The sequence below is a fragment of the Borostomias antarcticus genome (genome assembly GCF_949987555.1).
Source record: "Borostomias antarcticus genome assembly, chromosome: 35".
Taxonomy (NCBI): domain Eukaryota; kingdom Metazoa; phylum Chordata; class Actinopteri; order Stomiiformes; family Stomiidae; genus Borostomias; species Borostomias antarcticus.
In genome coordinates, this window is record NC_140268.1 from 119,083 (window position 1) to 142,027 (window position 22,945).

General features: G+C 46.5%; 2 protein-coding genes across 2 annotated transcripts in view; both read right to left on the reverse strand.

Annotated features, from left to right (window-relative positions):
- Positions 1 to 10,688, reverse strand: part of LOC311327972 (kelch-like protein 24) — a gene marked incomplete at its 3' end in the record, with an annotated part of 11,180 nt that extends 492 nt beyond the window's left edge. The window contains exons 1-11 of the mRNA XM_084461084.1: positions 10,616 to 10,688; positions 9,173 to 9,468; positions 7,898 to 8,032; positions 6,839 to 7,030; positions 6,397 to 6,540; positions 4,937 to 5,123; positions 4,386 to 4,532; positions 3,058 to 3,186; positions 2,405 to 2,581; positions 821 to 967; positions 424 to 589 (exon numbers count right to left, since the gene is read on the reverse strand). Coding sequence (XP_084317210.1) covers positions 424 to 589; positions 821 to 967; positions 2,405 to 2,581; positions 3,058 to 3,186; positions 4,386 to 4,532; positions 4,937 to 5,123; positions 6,397 to 6,540; positions 6,839 to 7,030; positions 7,898 to 8,032; positions 9,173 to 9,454 — 1,706 coding nt within the window. The 5' untranslated portion in view covers positions 9,455 to 9,468; positions 10,616 to 10,688. The remainder of the gene's footprint in view (positions 1 to 423; positions 590 to 820; positions 968 to 2,404; positions 2,582 to 3,057; positions 3,187 to 4,385; positions 4,533 to 4,936; positions 5,124 to 6,396; positions 6,541 to 6,838; positions 7,031 to 7,897; positions 8,033 to 9,172; positions 9,469 to 10,615) is intronic.
- A 4,087-nt stretch (positions 10,689 to 14,775) lies between these two features.
- On the reverse strand, positions 14,776 to 18,744 carry anks4b (ankyrin repeat and sterile alpha motif domain containing 4B). The gene is made up of 2 exons (XM_084461029.1): positions 18,451 to 18,744; positions 14,776 to 17,077 (listed from the first exon to the last, which is right to left on the reverse strand). The coding sequence occupies exons 1-2, from the start codon at positions 18,609 to 18,611 to the stop codon at positions 15,913 to 15,915; spliced, it is 1,326 nt and encodes a 441-aa protein (XP_084317155.1). The 5' UTR covers positions 18,612 to 18,744; the 3' UTR covers positions 14,776 to 15,912.
- Between the last annotated feature and the right edge of the window lie 4,201 nt (positions 18,745 to 22,945).

Consider the following 22,945-nt stretch of genomic DNA (forward strand, 5'->3'; position numbering starts at 1 on the left):
TAAAGCCGGTGAACGTGCGTTTCCATCTAGAGCTTTAAATCGGATAAAGCATTTATCACAAAAGACTTTTAGCGAACAAGAGAAAAATCTGATGAGATCGACGGTACTAACTTTTTGTCGATTTTCATGACTTTTAATCGAATTTTACCGTTTCCATAAGGCATTTTTAATTCGATATAACTTAATTCGCATAAAACGTGTGGACGGAAACATGGCTACAGATTGATTCACAAATAAATATATTGAAATTTTAATAATCTATCCATCTTTAATCATTTTCTAGAATTTCCCAAAACGGTATTCAATCAAAGGGATTCAATTTCCTGGGCATTGCGTGTCTGATAACTTCAAAGCTGTCTGAATGACCATCTACGGGACATCGGAGGGGGTTTCCCAGCAGCCTCTCTGTCCCAGGTCTCTCACCTGTCCCAGCCCTCCTCCCCTCCCAGCACGTAGATCTTGCCGTCCACCACCGCCACCCCGGGCCGATAGCGCCGCTCCTTCATGGGGGAGCACATGGTCCACTGGTTGGTCTTGGGGTCGTAACACTCCACCTTGTCCGTGTTCTCTGTGGAGGCGTGCCAGCCTCCTGGGGTCAGAGAGGGGAGGGGTTATAGTAGATGAGATGGTAGAGAGAGGGAGGAGTTATAGATGAGATGGTAGAGAGAGGGAGGAGTTATAGATGAGATGGTAGAGAGAGGGAGGGGTTATAGTAGTCAAGGACACTTCGACATGTGGACAGTCAGAGCTGGGATTCGAACCGCTGACCCTTCGATCACTGAACGACCCGCTCTACCAACTGAGCTACAGCCGCCCCTACCTATGACATAGATCTTCCCCTTCAGAGTGCAGGCTGCGGACCCCGACCGGGCGATCTGCATGGGAGCCACTTCTGTCCACACAGAGGTTTTGGGGTTGTACACCTGGGCCAAGTCTGTGCCGTCACCATCCTCTAGAACAGCGCCACCTAGGAGCCAGGGGGACACACTGCAACAAGTTACCCACAAAGACAGGTAGTGAAGAACTAGAACAGTAACTAAAACAAGAGTTCCAAATTAACCCCCGCCAAGCGCTAAATGCATGGATATTTTTCATTTGCTTATCATTTATTTGAGATTGATGGCTAGCATAAACAGTTTTGTGAAATTTGTTTTGACAGCTGGTCAGTTGATATGTTGCAGCAAACGAGCAGTACAATATCATTAGGGCTAGGTTATGCCGGGCTCAGACTACAGGATTTTTAGGCCGATTTATCCCCGATTCACCCTTCCCAACAATCGGAGGAGAAATCTGGTCTGGAACGTTGGTCGGGGGCCGATGATCGGCCCAGATGATCTTGTAATGTGAGGGTTTACAGATCCAATCTTATACCTCCCGATCGGCTCGCAGACCCATCGGGGCGGCCCCGATAATATCAAACATGTTTGATATTTAAGATTATTACGTCACTACTTTACAAGTGAGACGGCGAGACCATTGGTTCGTTGCTCCCTCGGGCACGATAAGATCCTGTAGTGTGTGATGAGCCGTTATTTTCAAATCTTGCTGTGTGTGCTTGTTTGAGATGCGCAAGAAGAATATCTGTTAAGATTCTCCTTATGTGCGTGATGTAACCCGATTTAGAAAATGGTTAGGATTTTAAATATCCTGTAGTGTGAGCCCGGCATTAGGTAGGTAGCTAGCAAAGTCAACATGCCCAGCTGGCATGGTTAGGGATCATTCCTATGGAATAGCAGCGTAGTAGCTTGTTATTTAAGGGTTGACTACTTGTCACTGTAGGTTGATATTTTCAGTGGGGGACACTTCAGGACTACTTCCTGTCCTGTGGAGCTGTGGCACCAGGAATCTGCTATAACCACTTTTTATTCACCACTATAATGCATTTATTATGCAGATTAAATGTACTGTATGTCTACGTGACACAAAAAGGCTGTATATACATTTTTATTTTTTGGCTGGTAAAAAAAATAAATTTGGCAGGTATAATTTTTCATCTACGATACATTTGACTGGTGATATAAAAAGTTAATTTTGACCCCTGAACTAAAATAATGTAAATGTACACACGTTGCCAGGGAATTAGGAAAAATGTCTGTGGGGGGAGATCCTTCCCTCAATGTCCTTTAACCCTTTCGATACGACCACGTCACCGGCAACATTTTAAAAATATCTAACAAATATTTTATAATATTAAAAAAATATCTAACAAATCAAAAAAATTCCTCACTCCAACACTTGCTGAAAGCTGAGAAACTGCGCTTTCTAGTATTATAGGGAAAATCCAATTAATATTCAAAATGTTGTCACTGTACTTTCAGGGTTAAAAGGGTTAAAACATTAAAGGTCTAGACTTCACCACTCTCCATTATCCATATACAACACAACGCCATCAGGAAGTGTGCACCTGTGACGTAGAGCAGCCCGTCGAGAGCCACCACCGCAGGGCTGGTGACGGCCATCTTGACTGACTCCATGAACTGCCAGGTGTTGGTGTGGGGGTTATAGCACTCCACCGAGTCCAGGCGAGAGCGCCCCTCCCAGCCTCCCACGGCAAACACAAACCCATCCAGCATCACCAGCCCTGGAGAGAGAGCCGCGGTGAACAACAATACACAAATATAATAACAACAATACACAAATATAATAACAACAATACACAAATATAATAACAACAATACACAAATATAATAACAACAATACACAAATATAATAACAACAATACACAAATATAATCATCACCATGACTGAAGTGTCCAATTTAACACCCCCCAAGATTTTCCCGCTAATAAAATAAAGTAGAATAGTGTATTATTATAATACTGTGCACCAGCTTCACTACTTCCTGAAAGTCACTTGGCTTCTTTATTTCCTGTCCTATATGATTGGATTAAGTGATTAATCAGGTGTGCGCTGGGTCTGCCGGTCTGATTAATCACTTAATCCAATCATATAGGACAGGAAATAAAGAAGCCAAGTGACTTTCAGGAAGTAGTGGAGCTGGTGCACAGAGCCGATGGTTCATGAATAAACGTCTTGTAGACGGAGTGATGGTCTCACCCAGCTCTGAGCGAGCGACGTTCATGGGCGCCATCTCCAGCCAGGAGTCAAAGCTGGGGTCGTAGCGCCACATCTCTCTGCTGGCGGAACCGTCGGGGAACTCGCCGCCGGCCAGATAAAGAGTTGAGCCTACGGAGGAGAGAAATGGAGGGATGAGGTAGGGGATGAATAAAATGCAATGGATGATACTACGAACGTCTGTTCAGGCTTGCTGAATAGAATGGTAAATGGTAAATGGACTGCACTTATATAGCGCTTTTATAGACCGTCGGAGCTGGGATTCGAACCACTGACCCTTCGATCACTGAACGACCCGCTCTACCAACTGAGCTACAGCCGCCCCACGAAGAAGTGAGGAGATTAAAGGAATAGTTGATTCAAGTAACGTGAAATTTGAGTAAACTTTCCATTTAACTGCTACTGTGGTGTTATTCACACGTCCTGAATAAAATTGCCAATAATCATATAATGTCAACATATGTCCGACCACATTCCTCCTCTTATCGACGGTTGACTTTTGAATCGTTTGCTCACATGCATGTCATCATAGTTCAAGCCCACTGAGATAGGTCAGAGGTCAGAGGTACTTCCGGTCTTTTCTGAGGATGAAAGCTGAGGTAATGCTAAAATTGGTCAATTGAGTTGCCTGTAGGGCTGCACAATTAATCATAATTAATCGATTATGACCTCCGCGATTAACTAATCGCAAAAGGCCGCAATTAATGTGATTAATAATTTTGCTTTGAATTGAGTGTGCTAGGACTACACGGACGCATCACAGGCGCTTATGCTGTCTGACCAATCACATGCGTTCCCGCTGAGTGCGCTGTGCACAGCAATTTCACTGAGAAGACAGATAGCAGGAGGTCAAGACAAGTGTCACAAGAGAACCTGCAGCCGTGAGTAGTGAGAAAATGAGCGAAAACGAGGTCAGTGAGTTAGTAGCAAGAAAGGGATCAACGTCCGTGATTTGGGAGCATTTTGGTTATTATATATTAATATTATATATTAAATATTAATCTCAATTATTAATCTCCATTACCATTTTGAAGCAAATAATCGCAATTATCATCTTTTGTCATAATCGTGCAGCCCTAGTCAGAGGTACTTCCGGTCTTTTCTGAGGATGAAAGCGGAGGTAATGCTAAAATTGGTCAATTGATCAGTTGGTCAGTTGCCTGTAATCAGATTGAGCTGCATCCCTCCCCCCGCCCCCCCTCCTCTCCTCCCTCCCCCCGCCCCCCCTCCTCTCCTCCCTAACCCCCTCCTCCATCCTCTCCTCCCCTACCCCCCCCCTCCTCTCCTCCCTCCCCCCGCCCCCTCCTCACCTGACACGACGAGGCCGTGTTTACTGACGGCGAAGGGCAGGCACGCCAGACTCTTCCACTGGCCGGTCAGGGGGTCGAAGCTCTCCACGCTACGCAGCACCACCTTGTCGTCCTCCCCCCCGACCGTTACGATCACTTCAGCTGTTCCTGTCACCGTGACAACGAGAGCAGGGGAGGGGGGGGGCATATTTAGTGGCGAGCCGGGGGTTTAGGAGTTCATAGAGCTGGAAACTTCCTCAAAATAAAGTACAATCCTAACAGCATGCTGGTCTCCAGATAGATGTTTGTTTTTAATGCGGGTCAGTTTATTCAGATCTAATTACGCTGAAGAACGGGACACGTGCACGGCACATGAGTTAAGGTCATCACAGTAGCAATGCGAGACCCTGTGTGTGTGTGTGTGTGTGTGTGTGTGTGTGTGTGTGGGTGTGTGTTTCCTCGAGATCAGGGGTATGCTCTGGGACAGTAGAGCTGTGTTAACTGTAGACCTGCGAGGGCGGGCTCGGGGGCAGTAGAGAGAGAGAGTGTGTGTGTGTGTGTGTGTGTGTTACCTGTGGACCTGCGGGGGCGTGCTCTGGGGCAGTACAGTTCTCCTCGGCGGTCCTGCAGGAGGAGGTAGTCTTTGGCCTCGGAGATGAGGCTCTGACAGCGCTGAGACTCCCTCACCGCCTCCAGGGCCTCGATGACGTCGTGGAGGTAGTAGGGGCTGATCAGGGGCAGGCGGATGTGCTCCAGGACCTGAACCGTTACAGACGGACCAATGAACAGAGAGAAATCGTATCCAATCTCAACAATACTTATTTTTCCAACACATACATACATGCATCAATCAATCAATCAAAGCTTTATTTGTATAGCGCATTTCATACCCAGAGGCAACACAATGCGCTTTACAGAGAACAAGGGAGGAGGGCATACGACCCACTCTCTACATATTCCAGAGGGAAGCAAAAAAACAGTAATCACCCGGGGGTCAGATAAGTGAGCTGTAAAAAATTCTTCCCTGACCCCTCTCAACAAGGTGATCAAGCTCCTGGAGTATGTTTGTCTACCGGCTAAGAACATTTATAAAGCAATTTATAAAGCAATAAATAACTTTAAATTACATTTTCAGAGTAAGAGAGGCTAAACACATCATAGGAGAGACATGGCAAACACTGGTGTATGTCTGTGTGTGCGTGAATGTGCCTGGGCCTAGATAGAGGCAGGGGTTGGGGTAGGGAGGGGGTAGGAAAAGGATACGGACCCGGGTTAGGGTGAGGGGAAGGGGGGACTGGGCCCAGGCCTAAAGCCGGAAGTGGACTGGTGTATGTCTGTGTGTACGTGTGTGTTAACTAATTGCTACGACATCCACAGCAGACACAGGGGTATCTATCGGACTCAGGGTGGTCTGCTGGTGACAGTGGGGCATACACTACCTCAAATGTCCCTTACACTGCCTCAAATGTCCCTTACACTGCCTCAAATGTCCCTTACACTGCCTCAAATGTCCCTTACACTGCCTCAAATGTCCCTTACACTGCCTCAAATGTCCCTTACACTGCCTCAAATGTCCCTTACACTGCCTCGTGTGTGATCAAGCTTCACCTTCAACTCCATAAACGTTGACCCTAGTGTCACGCACCCACATATTATATTTAACATGAAAGGTGCATCAGTCAAGGTGTTAACCTCTTTCTAATGACTACGCATCTCTCAATCCTATTGTGTCACCTAATGTGACACTGAGCCGGGCCAATGGCTGCTGAGCCAGACAATTGTCCCATAATCCCCTGCACTTATGTTCTCCTGAATGACTGACAGCTGACACACACACACACACATACTTTTCCCTCACTCTGATCTATTGGAGAACCGCGAGCTTTGAGCGAAGCGTTGAGCTCAAAACACAAGCTGTCGCTTAGGTACCACTAAACACGGCTAGACCGCGTGGTCAGTTCCCCGACGGACGCTGGTCATTCAGTCTACAGGGGGGGGGTCTACAGGGTGTCTCCACACACTCCACACTGACCTTCTCAAAGCTTTGCCTTCGGGTGGCACACTTGTCCAGCCACAACATGGCCGCCTCGAACACGGTCTCCTCTTTGGGCACGTTGAGATGGTCACTGGCGATGATCTCCGTCAGCTTGTCTGCACACAGAGACAGGAACTCCTCCTAGGAAAAGGAAACGATGAAAAACATGGAGGATGTGAACATATTCCAGAACTTTCTTAACGCATCCATGCATCCTTCCTTGAGCGGAAATTAGCGAAAACGAGGTCAGTGAGTTAGTAGCAAGAAAGGGATCAACGTCCGTGATTTGGGAGAATTTTGGTTATTATATATGAATATTATATATTAAATATTAATCGCAATTATTAATCGCAATTAGCATTTTGAAGCAAATAATAACAATGATTATCTTCTGTCATAATCGTCCATCCCAAGCCCCCACCGTTCTCCACGCCCTCACCTGCTGGCAGACATTGCTGAAGTGCTGGAGGATGTAGTCCATGCTGCGTCTCTCCAGCTCCCGGCAGGAGTGGGCCTCGGCGAAGCAGTGGATCCCCACGCAGTTCATCTCGTCCATCTGACGCTCCATGAAATGGCAGCAGGCCTCGCGCACCGCCATCACGTCCAGAAGGTTCGCCGCCGCCAGCAGGGCCTGCGTACACGTAGAACGGGTGAGGTTTAAGCAGAAAAATGGGTCATTTAAGCCATAGACGTATACATTAGACGCTGCATTGACGTCGATTTGATTGCTGCCGGACGAAAAATGCGGCCGCCATCTTGGTCCGGTACGGAGCTCCGTGAGTGAACTAGTGATGGGTCGGTCGCGAACGATACGGCTCTATGTGCCGTCTCTTTTAAGTGAACGATGATAAATACATAGTTGTTAGCTGATAGATACAACTAAAACTGTTGGATGCTGCTGTTTTGTACTTTTTTTTGTAATTTTTTTGTAATTTTTTATTTTATTGATTTATTATTTATGTTATTTGACTGTTATGGATAGTCAGTCAGTGGAAGACAAAAATATTAGTTTCTACTTATCTTCTAGAGTTATCTCTTGATGCAGGGTTACTTTTACTGACTGAAACTGCTGAGGAGAGCGGTCGTCACGTGACAGCGGTACCGGACCAATATGGCGGCCGTATTTTGCGCCGCTCAATCCATTACGAGTCATCTCGTGTTCATATCTATGATTTAAGCAGCCTTGAGAACCGATGGTTCTCGAGACTAGTGGCCCTCAGGGGAGGAGCCTATCTCCTGATTCCTTAGCGTGAGTCCACCCCCTGGACATGACGCTAGTATGTCGCAGGGACTCACCCCCAATCCAACCCTTGATGCAGAGTGCCAAGCAGGGAGGCATTTTTTATAGTCTTTGGTATGATTTTGCCGGGGATCGAACCCCCAACCTCACAATCTCATGGCGGACACTCAACCACAAGGCCACTGAGCTGGTCCAAAATGGCTAATGCATTGTGGGTAACCGGAGAAGGGGAGATGACGGATAGAGGATGTCCCCCACCTGTACGTTGGCCTTGGAGATCACCACCTCGGCCGTGTAGGCGTAGCTCACCAACATGCCAATCATCTGAGGCTCCACCCCATTAATGGCCACCCTCTCCTGCCTGGACTCCATGAGGTCGGTAGAGAACATGGCCTGAGGACATCACATAAGACAGAGTGACACATGCACATCCATAAACCAAAAAAGGGCAGGTGCCGAGCCAAAACAAGAGATATCAAAATGAAAAAGAGCGGACTCGCACACTGCTGGGCTCCATGTTTAAGGCATTTATTGTACCTGAATCAAACGTGTGACGTTTCGAGCAAAACTCTTCGTCAGACTCGATAGCAAAAGGCACCATCTTAGATATTGTGAATGAAATTCAAGTCTCACCAAAGTGTTCTGTTTTCCTACTTGACTGTTGTCTAGACTGTTGACTGTCAAAACTATGTCACTTCCTTTTTCACGTTATAACCTATCGACCTCGTCCCCATCTGACTCACTCAGCCTGGATTCACTTCCTGTGTTTGAGTCCGACTTGCAAATCGTAACAGAATAAAACTATTGTCTTTGTTTAAAACCAGCTTGACCGACCACTCAGCGTGTTCTTTGAAATCTAAACTAAACCAAGTAAGGTTTTTCCTTAACAATATACCTGCGACACTACATTCCACCTGATTACACCTGTTGGTCATGTGACTGTGTCGCAGGTATATCTAAGATGGTGCCTTTTGCTATCGAGTCTGATGAAGAGTTTTGCTCGAAACGTCACACGTTTGATTCAGGTACAATAAATGCCTTAAGCCCAGCAGTGTGCGAGTCCGCTCTTTTTCATTCTGACGAGATAACATTACATTATATCACAGTCATTTAGCAGAATGCTTTTATCCAAAGCGACTTACATTAAGTGCATTCAACGTAGGTGGTCAAGTGTGGTGAATGGTAAATGGACTGCACTTATATAGCGCTTTTCCACCTTAGCGGCACTCAAAGCGCTTTACAATGGCCTCTCATTCACCCATTCACACACACATTCACACACCAATGGCGGTAGCTGCCATGCAAGGTGCTAACCTGCTCATTGGGAGCAGTTTGGGGTTAGGTGTCTTGCTCAAGGACACTTCGACATGTGGACAGTCGGTGCCGGGATTCGAACCGCTGACCTTTCGATCACTGAACGACCCGCTCTACCAACTGAGCTACAGCCGCCCCACACTATTACTAAACAGAACTCATTCAGTGATAAGTCAATCAAAAAAGCAACAACAGGACAGTTTTGTGAGTTTTATTTACCTGGAAATAGGAGCTGAAAGACGCCAGCACGATTCGATGGCACGGGAACTCCTGTCCCCCGCAGCAAAGAGTCACGTCACAGAAGGCATGGTTGAGACGAAGACTGTTCAAGCCCTCTAGCACCTTACTGGGATGCCTGGCTTCCACAAACACATAGTCCTCACTGTCCAGAGAGGCGAGAGGCGGGGTCGAGGTCTCCAGGACGGACAGGGGGGGCACGGTGGCGGTGGCCGTGGGAGAAGAGGCAGATATGATGTTCAAGGCGATGATTTCGGCCATCATTACTTCAGACAAGCCTGCAGGTGACATGTGACATCTTATGTCAAGCATTTGACTTCCATACTTGAACTAATAGATTGGACGTGATTGAACACACAGGGAAGGGGTTAAGTTGACAACCCAGACAAGACTTCATTTCACAGGAAAGAACACAACTGTTATATCAATGAAAACACCAGCAATTCGACAAGACAGTTAAAAGCTGCATCACGCATCACCCAGGGACAAATACCGAGCAGAATTGTTCGTGTTATTTTAAAGCCTTAAGAGACCTAGAAGGCTACGGTGTCGAATTCAAACCCCAGACAAAAAACGGATGTGGAAATGTATCAGTGATTAAGAATTTGCGCTGGGTCAACTAGGGCTACAGATCCCCCATACAACAACCTGGGGACCCCCATACAACAACCTGGGGACCCCCATACAACAACCTGGGGACCCCATACAACAACCTGGGGACCCCCATACAACAACCTGGGGACCCCCATACAACAACCTGGGGACCCCCATACAACAACCTGGGGACCCCCATACAACAACCTGGGGACCCCATATAACAGACCTGTCTACCCCACACAACAACCTGGGGACCCCACACAACAACCTGGGGACCCCATATAACAGACCTGTCTACCCCACACAACAACCTGGGGACCCCACACAACAACCTGGGGACCCCCACACAACAACCTGGGGACCCCATACAACACCCTGGGGACCCCATATAACAGACCTGTCTACCCCACACAACAACCTGGGGACCCCCATACAACAGACCTGTCTACCCCACACAACACCCTGGGGACCCCATATAACAGACCTGTCTACCCCATACAACAACCTGGGGACCCCCACACAACAACCTGGGGACCCCCATACAACACCCTGGGGACCCCCATACAACAACCTGGGGACCCCCATACAACAACCTGGGGACCCCCATACAACAACCTGGACCCCCATACAACAGACCTGTCTACCCCATACAACAGACCTGTCTACCCCATACAACAACCTGGACCCCCGAGCTTGGGGACCGCTGACAACTGGCTTTCTAATGATGACAGATTGTGGTGTTCTAGCTACAGCATGGAAATAAAAACAAAATGCACAGACATGAAATAGCCAGTAATACACGGGCATCTTGTTTATGCACTACGTTACCTGTTCCACATCGTTTTGGGAAGTGTTCAGTCCAAATTCAGCTTCTCCCGAGCGAAAATAAAAATGTTTATCAAGAGTCGTGACCAGGCGCCATTTCTTCTTCTTGTGTGGATGGCTGCAGCAGCACATGAACACGAAATGCATTCTAGCGCCACCTGTTGTTTCGGCCTATTATTGTCATTTAGTATCCGTTTCATGAACCCCCCTCTCCCCAAATAGATTCTACATTCTACTAAGACCTGACATGAGGCTGCAGTGAAATACAATTAGTCATTCAAGTATGAGTAAACGCTCTAGCTGAGAATAAAGGATGATTAATTCGTTCAGAATGGCAATAAGCAACGTCTATGATACATTTATAATGGTGCCCACTGTGGCTTTATTGAGCTGAGTGTTTTTGGTAAAGACCAAAGTCATTAGTAGGCCTATAAAATTAAGAAATTAAGGAAAGGGGGCTTTCAGATGTTGGGATCTAACTAAAACAAAGTCACTTGTCCTTATAAAGCAGTTCCCAAGTCCCCAGGCCCAGACAGAACTGAGAAGTTTACCCTCTGATACACACTGTCCTCTCTAAGTTCCTTCAAGTGTCCCTGGACAAGGGTTAGGGTTAGGGTTAGGGAGCCAGTACAGCTAACTAGCTCCCATCATTAAGCTAACTAGCTCCCATCATTAAGCTAACTAGCTCCCATCATTAGCAGGATGACTGGTGTCATAGAAATTGTAGTCTCATCACCTCCCTCAACCTTTCACATACGTAGCTGTGCTAATCTAATTCATGACAGGATGACCTCCAGGAGGTCAACACACCTAGACGTTGTCTGCTCCAGAATAACCATCCTTTGTCCCTTTGTCCCTGCAAGAATTACCGCCTTTTCTCATGTCACGTGTCTGTATTCTCGACCACTGTTGATGATGTCCGCCATTTAATATGACGTGTACAATGGGTTATCCAATCACATCCTGGAAGCGTCATACCTGTGTATTGCTTGAATATAAGGCCGCGCAAGACCAGGAGGCGGCACTTCACTTGGATGAACCACTCACGTGCGTTGTCCTGAAGTCCTTGCGCTCGTATGTTTTCTCAATAAACCAGACTTAACCTCTTTGAGCGAATCTTGGCAAATCCTTTTTGACTAGATCAGTTAAAAATCTTCTACACTGGTCAGAGCAGAGGGCCGGACTCCTAACCCTAACCCTCACCCTGACCCTAACCCTCACCCTGACCCTAACCCTAACCTTCACCCTTCCAGACTGCTGTTGTGTTGTCTCACAATGCTCTGAAAAATGCATGCAGTTGAATTCAAATTAAGTCTATATTCATTTAAAAGCCATGTAAAATGTCCCCAAGAAGATTCAATGTAAGAAATACACTTTGATATTTACACTGAAAGTATTATATATTTTATTGTGGTTATCATAATAGTCCACAGACATACGGTATAAATCAGTTATTAATGTACAACATAATGTAATGGCACAAAATAAATGTACTCTCTCCTCCATTTTCATCATCATGATCATCATCCTCATCACCATCATCATCATCATCATCATAGTTTCTGAATAAAATATATATCAGGATGAGAAAAGTTTTTGATAGGAAAAGCCATTGTATTGCAGTGCTCTTCACATGAATGTATTCTATCTAGCCTTTTTCCTATAGAAGCATGTTATTTTGTTGAATTGCTGGAAGTGGCCTCTCTTTTCTTCAGTTGGCAATTATGGTGAGAACTTGTCAAACTACTCAAGGTGTTTCTTCTACTGCCTGCCCTCTCTAGCCCATTGAATCCTGTTGTTTAGGGGTAATCAATGTTAACATTCACCTATGGAGAATCTGTAGCTATGCAATTGGGTCTTTTCAGTTGTATTCACTCCTGGAAAATCAATTAATTCTAAACATGGTGTAGGGCTGGATATTAACGACCTCACGATACGCATCACGATGCATGAGTCACAATACTATGGCATCACGATCCACCTTGATACGATACATATTGTGATACACTGCAATACTGTACAACTAAACTTAAAAATAGAACTGAAAATACAACGCCATCCCAAGCTTCCTAGAGGTGATTCTGGGGGTAGAGGGGAGGCATGTAGCTCGGGTGGTAGAGCGGCTGGCTGGGGATTGGAAAGTCGCCGGTTCGATGCCAGGTGCCGACAATGTGCCGAAGTGTCCTTGAGTAAGACACTGAACCCCTAACATGGAGCAAACTTTCCTTTTGAATGTAAAGAAAAAAAGAGCTCTCCACTGTACCATATTATCTAGGGTTGCAAAATTCCGGGAATATTCGAAGTTGGAAACTTTCCGTGGGAATTTTGGGGTTATTTATGCCATCTTTATTTACCTTGTCATAAACAGACATGAATATAAACATTTATTTTGTCATAAGCAGACATGCAGGCAAACATTTCTAATACAAATTTTTAAAATGGCATTTTTTGAAAATCTGTTTGTCAGTAGAATCTTAATGGATCTACAGCCCTCTTGGTGTGCAGGATGCTAGAAATAAGCTGTGTACTCATGTGATGGAAGAATGCACTGCACATGTGATGGATGAATGCACAGTACAGGGTTGAAATTCAACTGAATTTGCATTAAATCTGGTTGTTTTAACCAAGATCATGCTGCAAGATCTAGAATTGCATTTTATATTTTTTTCCCCAACTAGACTACATTTAAGTTCCCTGTTATAGTGGGTCTGCGGTGGTGTAGGTCTAGTCCTGTTATAGGGGTGTGTGGTGGTGTAGTGGTCTAGTCCTGTTATAGTGGTGGTGGTGTAGTGGTCTAGTCCTGTTATAGGGGTGTGTGGTGGTGTAGTGGTCTAGTCCTGTTATAGGGGTGGTGGTGTAGTGGTCTAGTCCTGTTATAGGGGTGTGTGGTGGTGTAGTGGTCTAGTCCTGTTATAGGGGTGTGTGGTGGTGTAGTGGTCTAGTCCTGTTATAGGGGCGGTGGTGTAGGTCTAGTCCTGTTATAGGGGTGTGTGGTGGTGTAGTGGTCTAGTCCTGTTATAGGGGTGTGTGGTGGTGTAGGTCTAGTCCTGTTATAGGGGTCTGTGGTGGTGTGGGTCTAGTCCTGTTATAGGGATGTGTGGTGGTGTAGTGGTCTAGTCCTGTTATAGGGGTGTGTGGTGGTGTAGTGGTCTAGTCCTGTTATAGGGGTGTGTGGTGGTGTAGTGGTCTAGTCCTGTTATAGGGGTGTGTGGTGGTGTAGTGGTCTAGTCCTGTTATAGGGGTGTGTGGTGGTGTAGTGGTCTAGTCCTGTTATAGGGGTGTGTGGTGGTGTAGTGGTCTAGTCCTGTTATAGGGGTGTGTGGTGGTGTAGTGGTCTAGTCCTGTTATAGTGGTGGTGGTGTAGGTCTAGTCCTGTTATAGGGGTCTGTGGTGGTGTAGTGGTCTAGTCCTGTTATAGGGGTCTGCGGTGGTGTAGTGGTCTAGTCCTGTTATAGTGGTGTGTGGTGGTGTAGGTCTAGTCCTGTTATAGGGGTCTGTGGTGGTGTAGTGGTCTAGTCCTGTTATAGGGGTGTGTGGTGGTGTAGTGGTCTAGTCCTGTTATAGGGGTCTGTGGTGGTGTAGTGGTCTAGTCCTGTTATAGGGGTGTGTGGTGGTGTAGTGGTCTAGTCCTGTTATAGTGGTGGTGGTGTAGTGGTCTAGTCCTGTTATAGGGGTGTGTGGTGGTGTAGGTCTAGTCCTGTTATAGGGGTCTGTGGTGGTGTAGTGGTCTAGTCCTGTTATAGGGGTGTGTGGTGGTGTACTGGTCTAGTCCTGTTATAGGGGTGTGTGGTGGTGTAGTGGTCTAGTCCTGTTATAGTGGTGGTGGTGTAGGTCTAGTCCTGTTATAGGGGTGTGTGGTGGTGTAGTGGTCTAGTCCTGTTATAGGGGTGTGTGGTGGTGTAGTGGTCTAGTCCTGTTATAGGGGTGTGTGGTGGTGTAGTGGTCTAGTCCTGTTATAGGGGTGTGTGGTGGTGTAGTGGTCTAGTCCTGTTATAGGGGTGTGTGGTGGTGTAGTGGTCTAGTCCTGTTATAGGGGTGTGTGGTGGTGTAGTGGTCTAGTCCTGTTATAGGGGTCTGTGGTGGTGTAGTGGTCTAGTCCTGTTATAGGGGTGTGTGGTGGTGTAGTGGTCTAGTCCTGTTATAGGGGTGTGCGGTGGTGTAGTGGTCTAGTCCTGTTATAGGGGTGTGTGGTGGTGTACTGGTCTAGTCCTGTTATAGGGGTGTGTGGTGGTGTAGGTCTAGTCCTGTTATAGGGGTGTGTGGTGGTGTAGTGGTCTAGTCCTGTTATAGGGGTGTGTGGTGGTGTAGTGGTCTAGTCCTGTTATAGGGGTCTGTGGTGGTGTAGTGGTCTAGTCCTGTTATAGGGGTGTGTGGTGGTGTAGTGGTCTAGTCCTGTTATAGGGGTGTGTGGTGGTGTAGTGGTCTAGTCCTGTTATAGTGGTGTGCGGTGGTGTAGGTCTAGTCCTGTTATAGGGGTGTGCGGTGGTGTAGTGGTCTAGTCCTGTTATAGGGGTGTGCGGTGGTGTAGTGGTCTAGTCCTGTTATAGTGGTGGTGGTGTAGTGGTCTAGTCCTGTTATAGGGGTCTGTGGTGGTGTAGTGGTCTAGTCCTGTTATAGGGGTGTGTGGTGGTGTAGGTCTAGTCCTGTTATAGGGGTGTGTGGTGGTGTAGTGGTCTAGTCCTGTTATAGGGGTCTGTGGTGGTATAGCGGTCTAATGCATCGTGTTCCGGTGCAGCTGCCCACTGGGAACCAGTGGTCTCGTCAGATCAGAGTATGGGCGTATCCCAGAGGGAGGGGCCTATTGGGCCGCCGCTCCCTGAGGGTGGTTAGTTTAATCTTGGCTTGAGGGTTCGTCACACAACAGCAGCCCTGTCTGGTTTTGTAATTATGGTTGTGAGCTGAGATAGTCAAGGAGTCGTCTCTCCCTTTCACATTGCCGACCGGCCGGGTTGTGTGACGAATCCTCAACAGTTAGTAGGGGGTAACTGGACACAAGGTCAGGGTCCATTGGCTACCAAACTGGATGAAAATGGGATAAAATCCTAAAATAGGAATATAAAATAAAATATTATTGAAATGAAGCTGTTCTATGCTTCAAAAAAAGGTCAACATTTCCGCAATTCCTGAGCATAACTTCCCATGGAAAATTTCCAGAAAGTTTCTGGAAATTTACTGGAATTGCAACGGTAATCATATCTGCATTATATCCATATCCAGAAACTCTGGATGGTTTTCATTCATAGACATCAGTACGCCCTCCGTTACTCATCTAGGAATCTAACCCCCCTCGCTTCTCCACGTCAGAGGAAACTGTCCTTCATGATGCCGGGCTTCTGCAGCGCATTCTTCCGGCGAGCAGCGGCTTCCAGAATCTTCTTGCGGGGTCCCAACTGGATGCGGATGCTTTTGAGGTCGCCGTCGGAGCACAACATGAGGGCCTCCAGGTCCAGCTGCTCCCGCTCGAATGCCGGGGCAAAGTCCGGCAGGGCGATGGCTGACAGGAAGGCATCTAGCGGAGACGTCTCCTCATCCTCCTGGTCATCCAACCCCAGCTCCTCCTGGTTCCAGGGAAGGTCTGCGTCTTCACTGCCATACCCGAAGCTGGCGTCGTCCGCCTCGGTCTCCATCGCCTTTTTAAGGAAGAGGTGGCCCAGGTCCTCTGTGTCCCGACTAGGGAAGTCCTCCGATTCCAGCCCCATTTCCATGGAGAAGTTCTTCTTGAAGACCATGTTCCCCAGACCAGGACGCTTAAAGATGGACTCCTTGATTTGGCTGGACCCGTTTCCTTCATCTTCATCGTCCTCCTCGGAGCCTCTCATCCGTCCTTCGTCATCTTCGTCTACCTCGTTCTCGTCCTGCTCGTCGAAGACATCCATGAACTCTGGCTTCCCCGCTGTGCCGTTCTCCTGCTTGACAAAGATCACATTCCCGTCTCCTCCAGCTCTCTCCGTAATCCCTTTGTCCTTCTTTCCAAATTTCTTCTGGAGGGTCCCCTTCAATCTGGCCGATAGCGACCCAGAGGTGTCCGAGGCGGTGAGCTTAGAGAACTGCTCGTTGACGCTGTTGATGGTGTCCATGTTGGAGAACGACGCCACGCTGGCTTCAGAGACCGACCCTCCGTCGCCCACTCCGCGGTACATCTTGTCCATCTTGCTCTGGTGCCTCTTTTTGACCTTCTCGCAGAGTTTCACCCGCCTCTCCGCCTCTTTGGCCGCCTCATGCTTCAGCCGGGCCACCTTCTTGGCGTTCTGGCCGGTCTGCTGCGAGGCGGCCGCGTCCAGGAAGCGCACGCAGTGCATGCGGTCCCGTGACGCCGCCACGTCCATGGCCGTGTGGAACTCGTTGTCTAGGGCAAATAGGTTGGCGCCGAAGTTGACCAGGAAGCTGAGGATGTGCATGTGGTCGTTAGTGGCGGCATGGTGCAGAGGTGTGTTCCCCCAGATGTCACTCCTGTTGGGGTCCCCGCTGTGACACAGGGACAAAGACCAGTTTGAACATGAGTGAAAGGTCGGGAAAGACAAATTATAACAGCAATATGCGAATAATGAGAATGAGCAGTTACTGGGCTCACGGAGAAACACAGCTGTATACAATAGTACAGGTCAAGTAATAAACATTTAACAACACATAAAAGCTTTGAATAGCAGAAATCAATGTATGTGGTATAATTGCGTTCATAACAAACTAGGGGAACGGGGGTCTTGTCACCAGGGTGTACAAACCAACCATGACTGTGGTTAATTGGTAAGCCATTAAGAATGAAAGTCCTTCTTTGCCTCATCACTCCAGCAATAAAACCCACAGTAACTTAGCAACAGGTTATCATAAACGTACGTTTGTTGCAGCATATGGTATCACTAGTGGTGCCAACACCCAAGATATAAACAAAACGTAAGATCACTAAGGTGAGACCTGGGTTTCAGAGTGTAGGCTGTATTTTCTGACATAGTCAATGAGAAATGAGTGAAATTGTAAACATTCAAGGATACAAATTCATTGACATCCATTCTTCCCTGCATTTAAGACAGAATGAATGGGGTCTATTGTTCTTCATTTACATAATGTTCTTGCCTCATTAAATTTTTGGCTCAACTCGTGGGAAAGAATGTCTAGCTCTACAAATCTGTAGGAATACATTCATTTTCAAAGGAGCACGATATGCAGAGAATGGTATAAAGGTACAGCAATAATTGTTAAGTTGAGATGGAGTCAAAGCCATTAGAATTCCTTGCAGTCCAACTTGAGAACAGGTTGATTATCTCAGTTTATGGGTCGCTATAATAAATATTTAGTGACGTGTTTGACATTCCTTCTATCACATGGAATGGAAAATGAATTCAACCTTTTGGTCTTTGATAAAGTATTTATTTTGGTAGCAGATGAAGTCACCTCTAGTCCTGGAATTACACCCAGCATTGGTATCATAACAGCAGAAGTGAATCACATTAACTTAACCAGATTTTATGGTCATATGTTTCAGTTTAGAGACATAGCTCTCGGTCTTATATTAAACCTGAATACCAATCAATCAGAGAGGGGCTGTAAAGAGAAGTAGCCTATCAAGTAATTATGGGCATGATGGACGAGGGGCGAAAATATCATTTAGAAATAATATTGACCATTTACAAAGTGTAGGCTAATGTGGCACAATCATTGGTTATTTTAGGTCTACTCAGCATATTGAAATAATGATCAATCAAAATAGTGGCATACAATCAATAGTTAATCGAGCCTACTTTAGATCCGAAATGTCCCCCTGAATAAACGTGATGACTTAAGAGGTTTCCCCTGAATAAATGTGATCTCATGAATGATCCCATGGGGGAAGCTGTGCTTACCCTCTACTACATATGAGTTGAAGGGCATCGACTTGTCCGTGAAAAGCGGCCCATAGCGTCGGCGTCATTCCATCATCGTCCGGTGTGTTCAGGTCTTTCCTCGTGGCCTCCTTCAAGAGATCCAAGTTGCCATCAATCGCCGCTTTGTGATACCTAGACATACTTAGTCTGTCCGTAGAACACTATAAATCTTAAGTAGTATCCTATTTAAAAGTCAGACATTAAACATCACAATTGCAGAAAGCTAACATGTTGCTGTTCCTTCACGCATATTGGAGAACGAGCTTGCGCGTTGGAGACCTGTCCTGAATGAGTGGACTCACACACGGTGTCATCATATCGGCGGAAATGCCATAAAACAAAAGCAAAGTTCAGTGATTCGACACACTGAGTTTTAATATACTACAGCTTAGCACACGCATGCTAAAAGCATGTAGCCTATAATGCTATAGCGAGTTTGTGATACATAATTGTAGGCCTATATTTAACCAGGCCAGGTCAAGCCTGGCTTATGTGCGTGGCTGGCTTGTTTCTGTTCAGGACTGGTAGAACGGAAGCTAGTCACGCCACTGAAATAGCTGTGAATTGAAATGACATGAAATAATGTCTGATAAATTAAGATAGGTCTTGTCGACTGGATACATAAGTTTCAATGCTTCCAATGCTAATCCAGCAGTCCGCATTTAGGAAGACAAGCCAAAAACATTTCAAACCCCAGCCAGTTTGTCACGCATGAAGCAGATAGAAGATGATAGATAGATACTGTTCATAAATACATAAAGATTGCCACATGCCTTGTGAGGTTTAAGTTTGTTTGAGAACGTTCTAAGTTTTTGATTGGTTATTCTCAGAGTTTTGTGGTTGGTTGTTCACATTGGAACACGTGATAGAAGAGGGGTATAAATTTGCGAGCACTTTTGAGGGTGGATTGGGTAGGGCAAACAACTGTGGTGAGACAACACCGAGTGCAAAACTAGCTGGCGAAACTAGCAAACAACACTACTAGCTAGCCAACTAGCTTACATTCTTATCGTCATTATTATTAACTAGCTCACATTCTTACTGTCATTATTATTAGCTAGCATTAGCTACTGTTCTTATAGCTACTGTTGGCATTAGCTAGCTAGCGTTAGCTAGCTCGTATTCTAACGCTAGGATGCTAGCTAGCTAGCTATTGACAGTGTACACAAGCACCATCCACATCAACACAGGGGATAGACGTGGACACAGGGATCAGGCTAATTTACGAAACGACCCAGGAGTGGAGCTACTTGGACGACGCTTAGTGGGCGCGCTCCGCATATCGCAATACCCCTGCACGGACACACGCCTGGAGGCATGCGGGCGCACAGGGTAATTGCTCAATGCTCGCTGCCAGAGCACCTCCTGTAACTGTTATGTTGTATGATGCCATCTAGAAATGACATTTGGAGGCGATGGACAAATGTCGAATTCTGAAGTCTGCCGAGTGAGACCAGGTTGGTTTGGATTTTGTTCTGTCACGGCATATAGGGCTTGTTGATGCTCCATCAGACCTGCCAACTCAGGACACTCACCTCTGTGGCAGTCTTCCATGAGAACTCAAGATTCAAGATTTTATTTATTTTATATTTACTTTTATTCGTCACATGTAATGTACAGTGCAGTCACAGTGAAATGTTGCTGCTGGCTCCAAGATGCTCATTACAGATACATATATACAGAAATTCCAATATTCAATTTACAAAATCACACAAGAAGTACAGTACCATTTCTATACACTATAAAGATGGATTGGTTGGATGGATTATGTACATGATATATAAATATATACATTCTATTGCAGGTGAGAGACCGGTGAAGAACAAGTGTGTCTCTAGCCCACTCAGGGGCTGAGTTGTGGCGTGATGGCGAGACTCCGCCCCCTCGGGTCAGAGCTGGTCGTGGACAGTGTACCTCTCTCCAGGCCACCCACCTGCCCCCACCAGTGAAGACCCTGTGTCTCTAGCCAACTCAAGGGCTGAGTTGTGGGGTCCGTGGTGTGGTGGCAAGACTCCGCCCCCTTGCGTCATATTGGGTTGGGGGCAGTGGAGCGCTCTCCGGGCTACCCACCTGCCCCCACCAGTGAAGACCATGTTTCTCTAGCCCTCTCAGGGGCTGATTTGTGGGGTCCGTGGCGTGGACCGTGGCGTGGTGGCAAGACTCCGCCCCCTCGCGTCATATTGGGTCGGGGGCTGTGGACCCCTCTCTGGGCTACCCACCTGCCCCCACTGGTGAAGACAAGTGTGTCTCGAGCCCACTCAGGGGCTGAGTTGTGGGATCTGTGGCGTGGATAGTGGCGTGATGGCGAGACTTCGCCCTCTCGGATCAGAGCTGGTCGTGGACAGTGTACCTCTGTCCGGGCCGCCCACCTGCCCCCACCGGTGAAGACCGTGTTTCTCTAACCCTCTCAGGGGCTGATTTATGGGGTCCGTGGCGTGGACAGTGGCGTGGGGGCAAGACTCCGCCCCCTCGCATCATATTGGGTCGGGGGCTGTGGACCCCTCTATAAACCCTTTATACACATTATTGGACCTTTCAATTCTCTTCACTTACATAAACAGACAATGAGTGTGCGGTCTTTGAAATAATAAAGAAATATAATGTATAACTAACAGAAATACTGTTATAACAGAAAAACGGTACATGCTCTTGTGGTAGCAACATAGAACTGCAGGTTCTGGGACCACTGCCTCTGGTGGTAGCAACATAGAACTGCAGGTCAACAACGGCACAAGGCACTGACGACTACTGGGCATTTGCTATTCTAGCTGTGCGGGTGACCAGCCACGCACAAAAACACAACCCCATCGCTTCGCTATCGTTTCGTCAAAAATAAAACCTAATAAAAAATAAAACTCCTTGCGCACCTCCCGCCCATGCCTAACCCTAACCCACGCTGAACAGACCGGGACATTTATTGGAACCCCGTAGTTCCGTTTACCTGACAGCTATTTGCATTGTCATTTACTAAACGTAGGCTACTAACTAACAAGAAGAAGACATAAGCCCTCGGGAGCCCAAGATAGAACAAAATGAAAGGAAAAGGAAGAAAAACGTGCACAAAGCAGAGGTATGTATGCATCATATACAGCAATAGCCGATAGTCAGTGAGTGAGTGACATGACTTACATAAAGTTAGCTGTCAGTGCAAACTGTTGGAGCCAATTTAGGCTATGTTTTATTATATTGATTTGTTGATCCTATTTGCTTTCATTAAAATGAATTAATTTGGCCAAACATTAAATGAAACATGAGTAGATATCCTGTTGCTTTAGATTCAGATGAAGTGAATTTCGATGGTTATTATTGATTGTTATTTTGACCCACTTGACTTGGTAGCTTCTAGCAGCTACAGTTAGGCTACATGGATGGTGGTGATTAGGTCGATGTGCAAAAATCCCACTTGAACTCCCGTCTACCTTACAGCTATCATTTCCTAAAAATAAATAAATAAAAAATAATAAGAATAATAATGGGAGGGGGGGCATCCTGTTACAGTCTTGCTAGGGCTCTTAAAGCGGTAGAAAACACCCTCCCTACTGCTGCATTACTTCCTGGTAAACATGTCACTACCCTAATCTAGCCAGGTTAGTATGTGGGGTTTCATTCTCACAACCCTAATCTAGCCAGGTTAGTATGTGGGGTTTCATTCTCACAACCCTAATCTAGCCAGGTTAGTATGTGGGGTTTCATTCTCACTACCCTAATCTAGCCAGGTTAGTTTGTGGGGTTTCATTCTCACTACCCTAATCTAGCCAGGTGAGTATGTAGGGTTTCATTCTCACTACCCTAATCTAGCCAGGTTAGTATGTGGGGTTTCATTCTCACTACCCTAATCTAGCCAGGTTAGTATGTGGGGTTTCATTCTCACTACCCTAATCTAGCCAGGTTAGTATGTGGGGTTTCATTCTCACTACCCTAATCTAGCCAGGTTAGTATGTGGGGTTTCATTCTCACTACCCTAATCTAGCCAGGTTAGTATGTGGGGTTTCATTCTCACTACCCTAATCTAGCCAGGTTAGTATGTGGGGTTTCATTCTCACTACCCTAATCTAGCCAGGTTAGTATGTGGAAGTGGGTAAAACACTGTGCCTAAGCGATGAACCCCCTTTTAGGAACTCTTGCAGAGGAGTTATGGCTCTTTCAAAGAAGCGTAAATGCATAAACGAACTCAAAACTAGGCTACTGATGCCACACATGACTGAACCGACAGTGTGATATAGTTACCTGGTTTTTATGTAAATATACCATCCAGAAGCCCGAGCAAGAACACAGAAGAGACAACATTTAGGCTGCGTGGATGTTTGATTAGTTCGGATACTCAGAGATGCCATTTCCTCGGGTCGTTTATCTGCTGGTATCTCGTATCTGCTGGTATCTCGTATCTGCTGGTATCTCGTATCTGCTGGTATCTCGTATGGACATAGTTCGAGACCGATCAGATGAAGTTTTTTTCCTTGCCTTCCCATCTCCA

Bases quoted from the DNA above. Each gene is read 5' to 3' on its own strand.
- anks4b (XM_084461029.1), bottom strand. From the start codon at position 18,611: ATGTCTAGGTATCACAAAGCGGCGATTGATGGCAACTTGGATCTCTTG. The intron at 17,078-18,450 runs GTAAGCACAGCT...CCTGTGTCACAG, and splicing joins CAACTCATATGTAGTAGAGG to CGGGGACCCCAACAGGAGTG.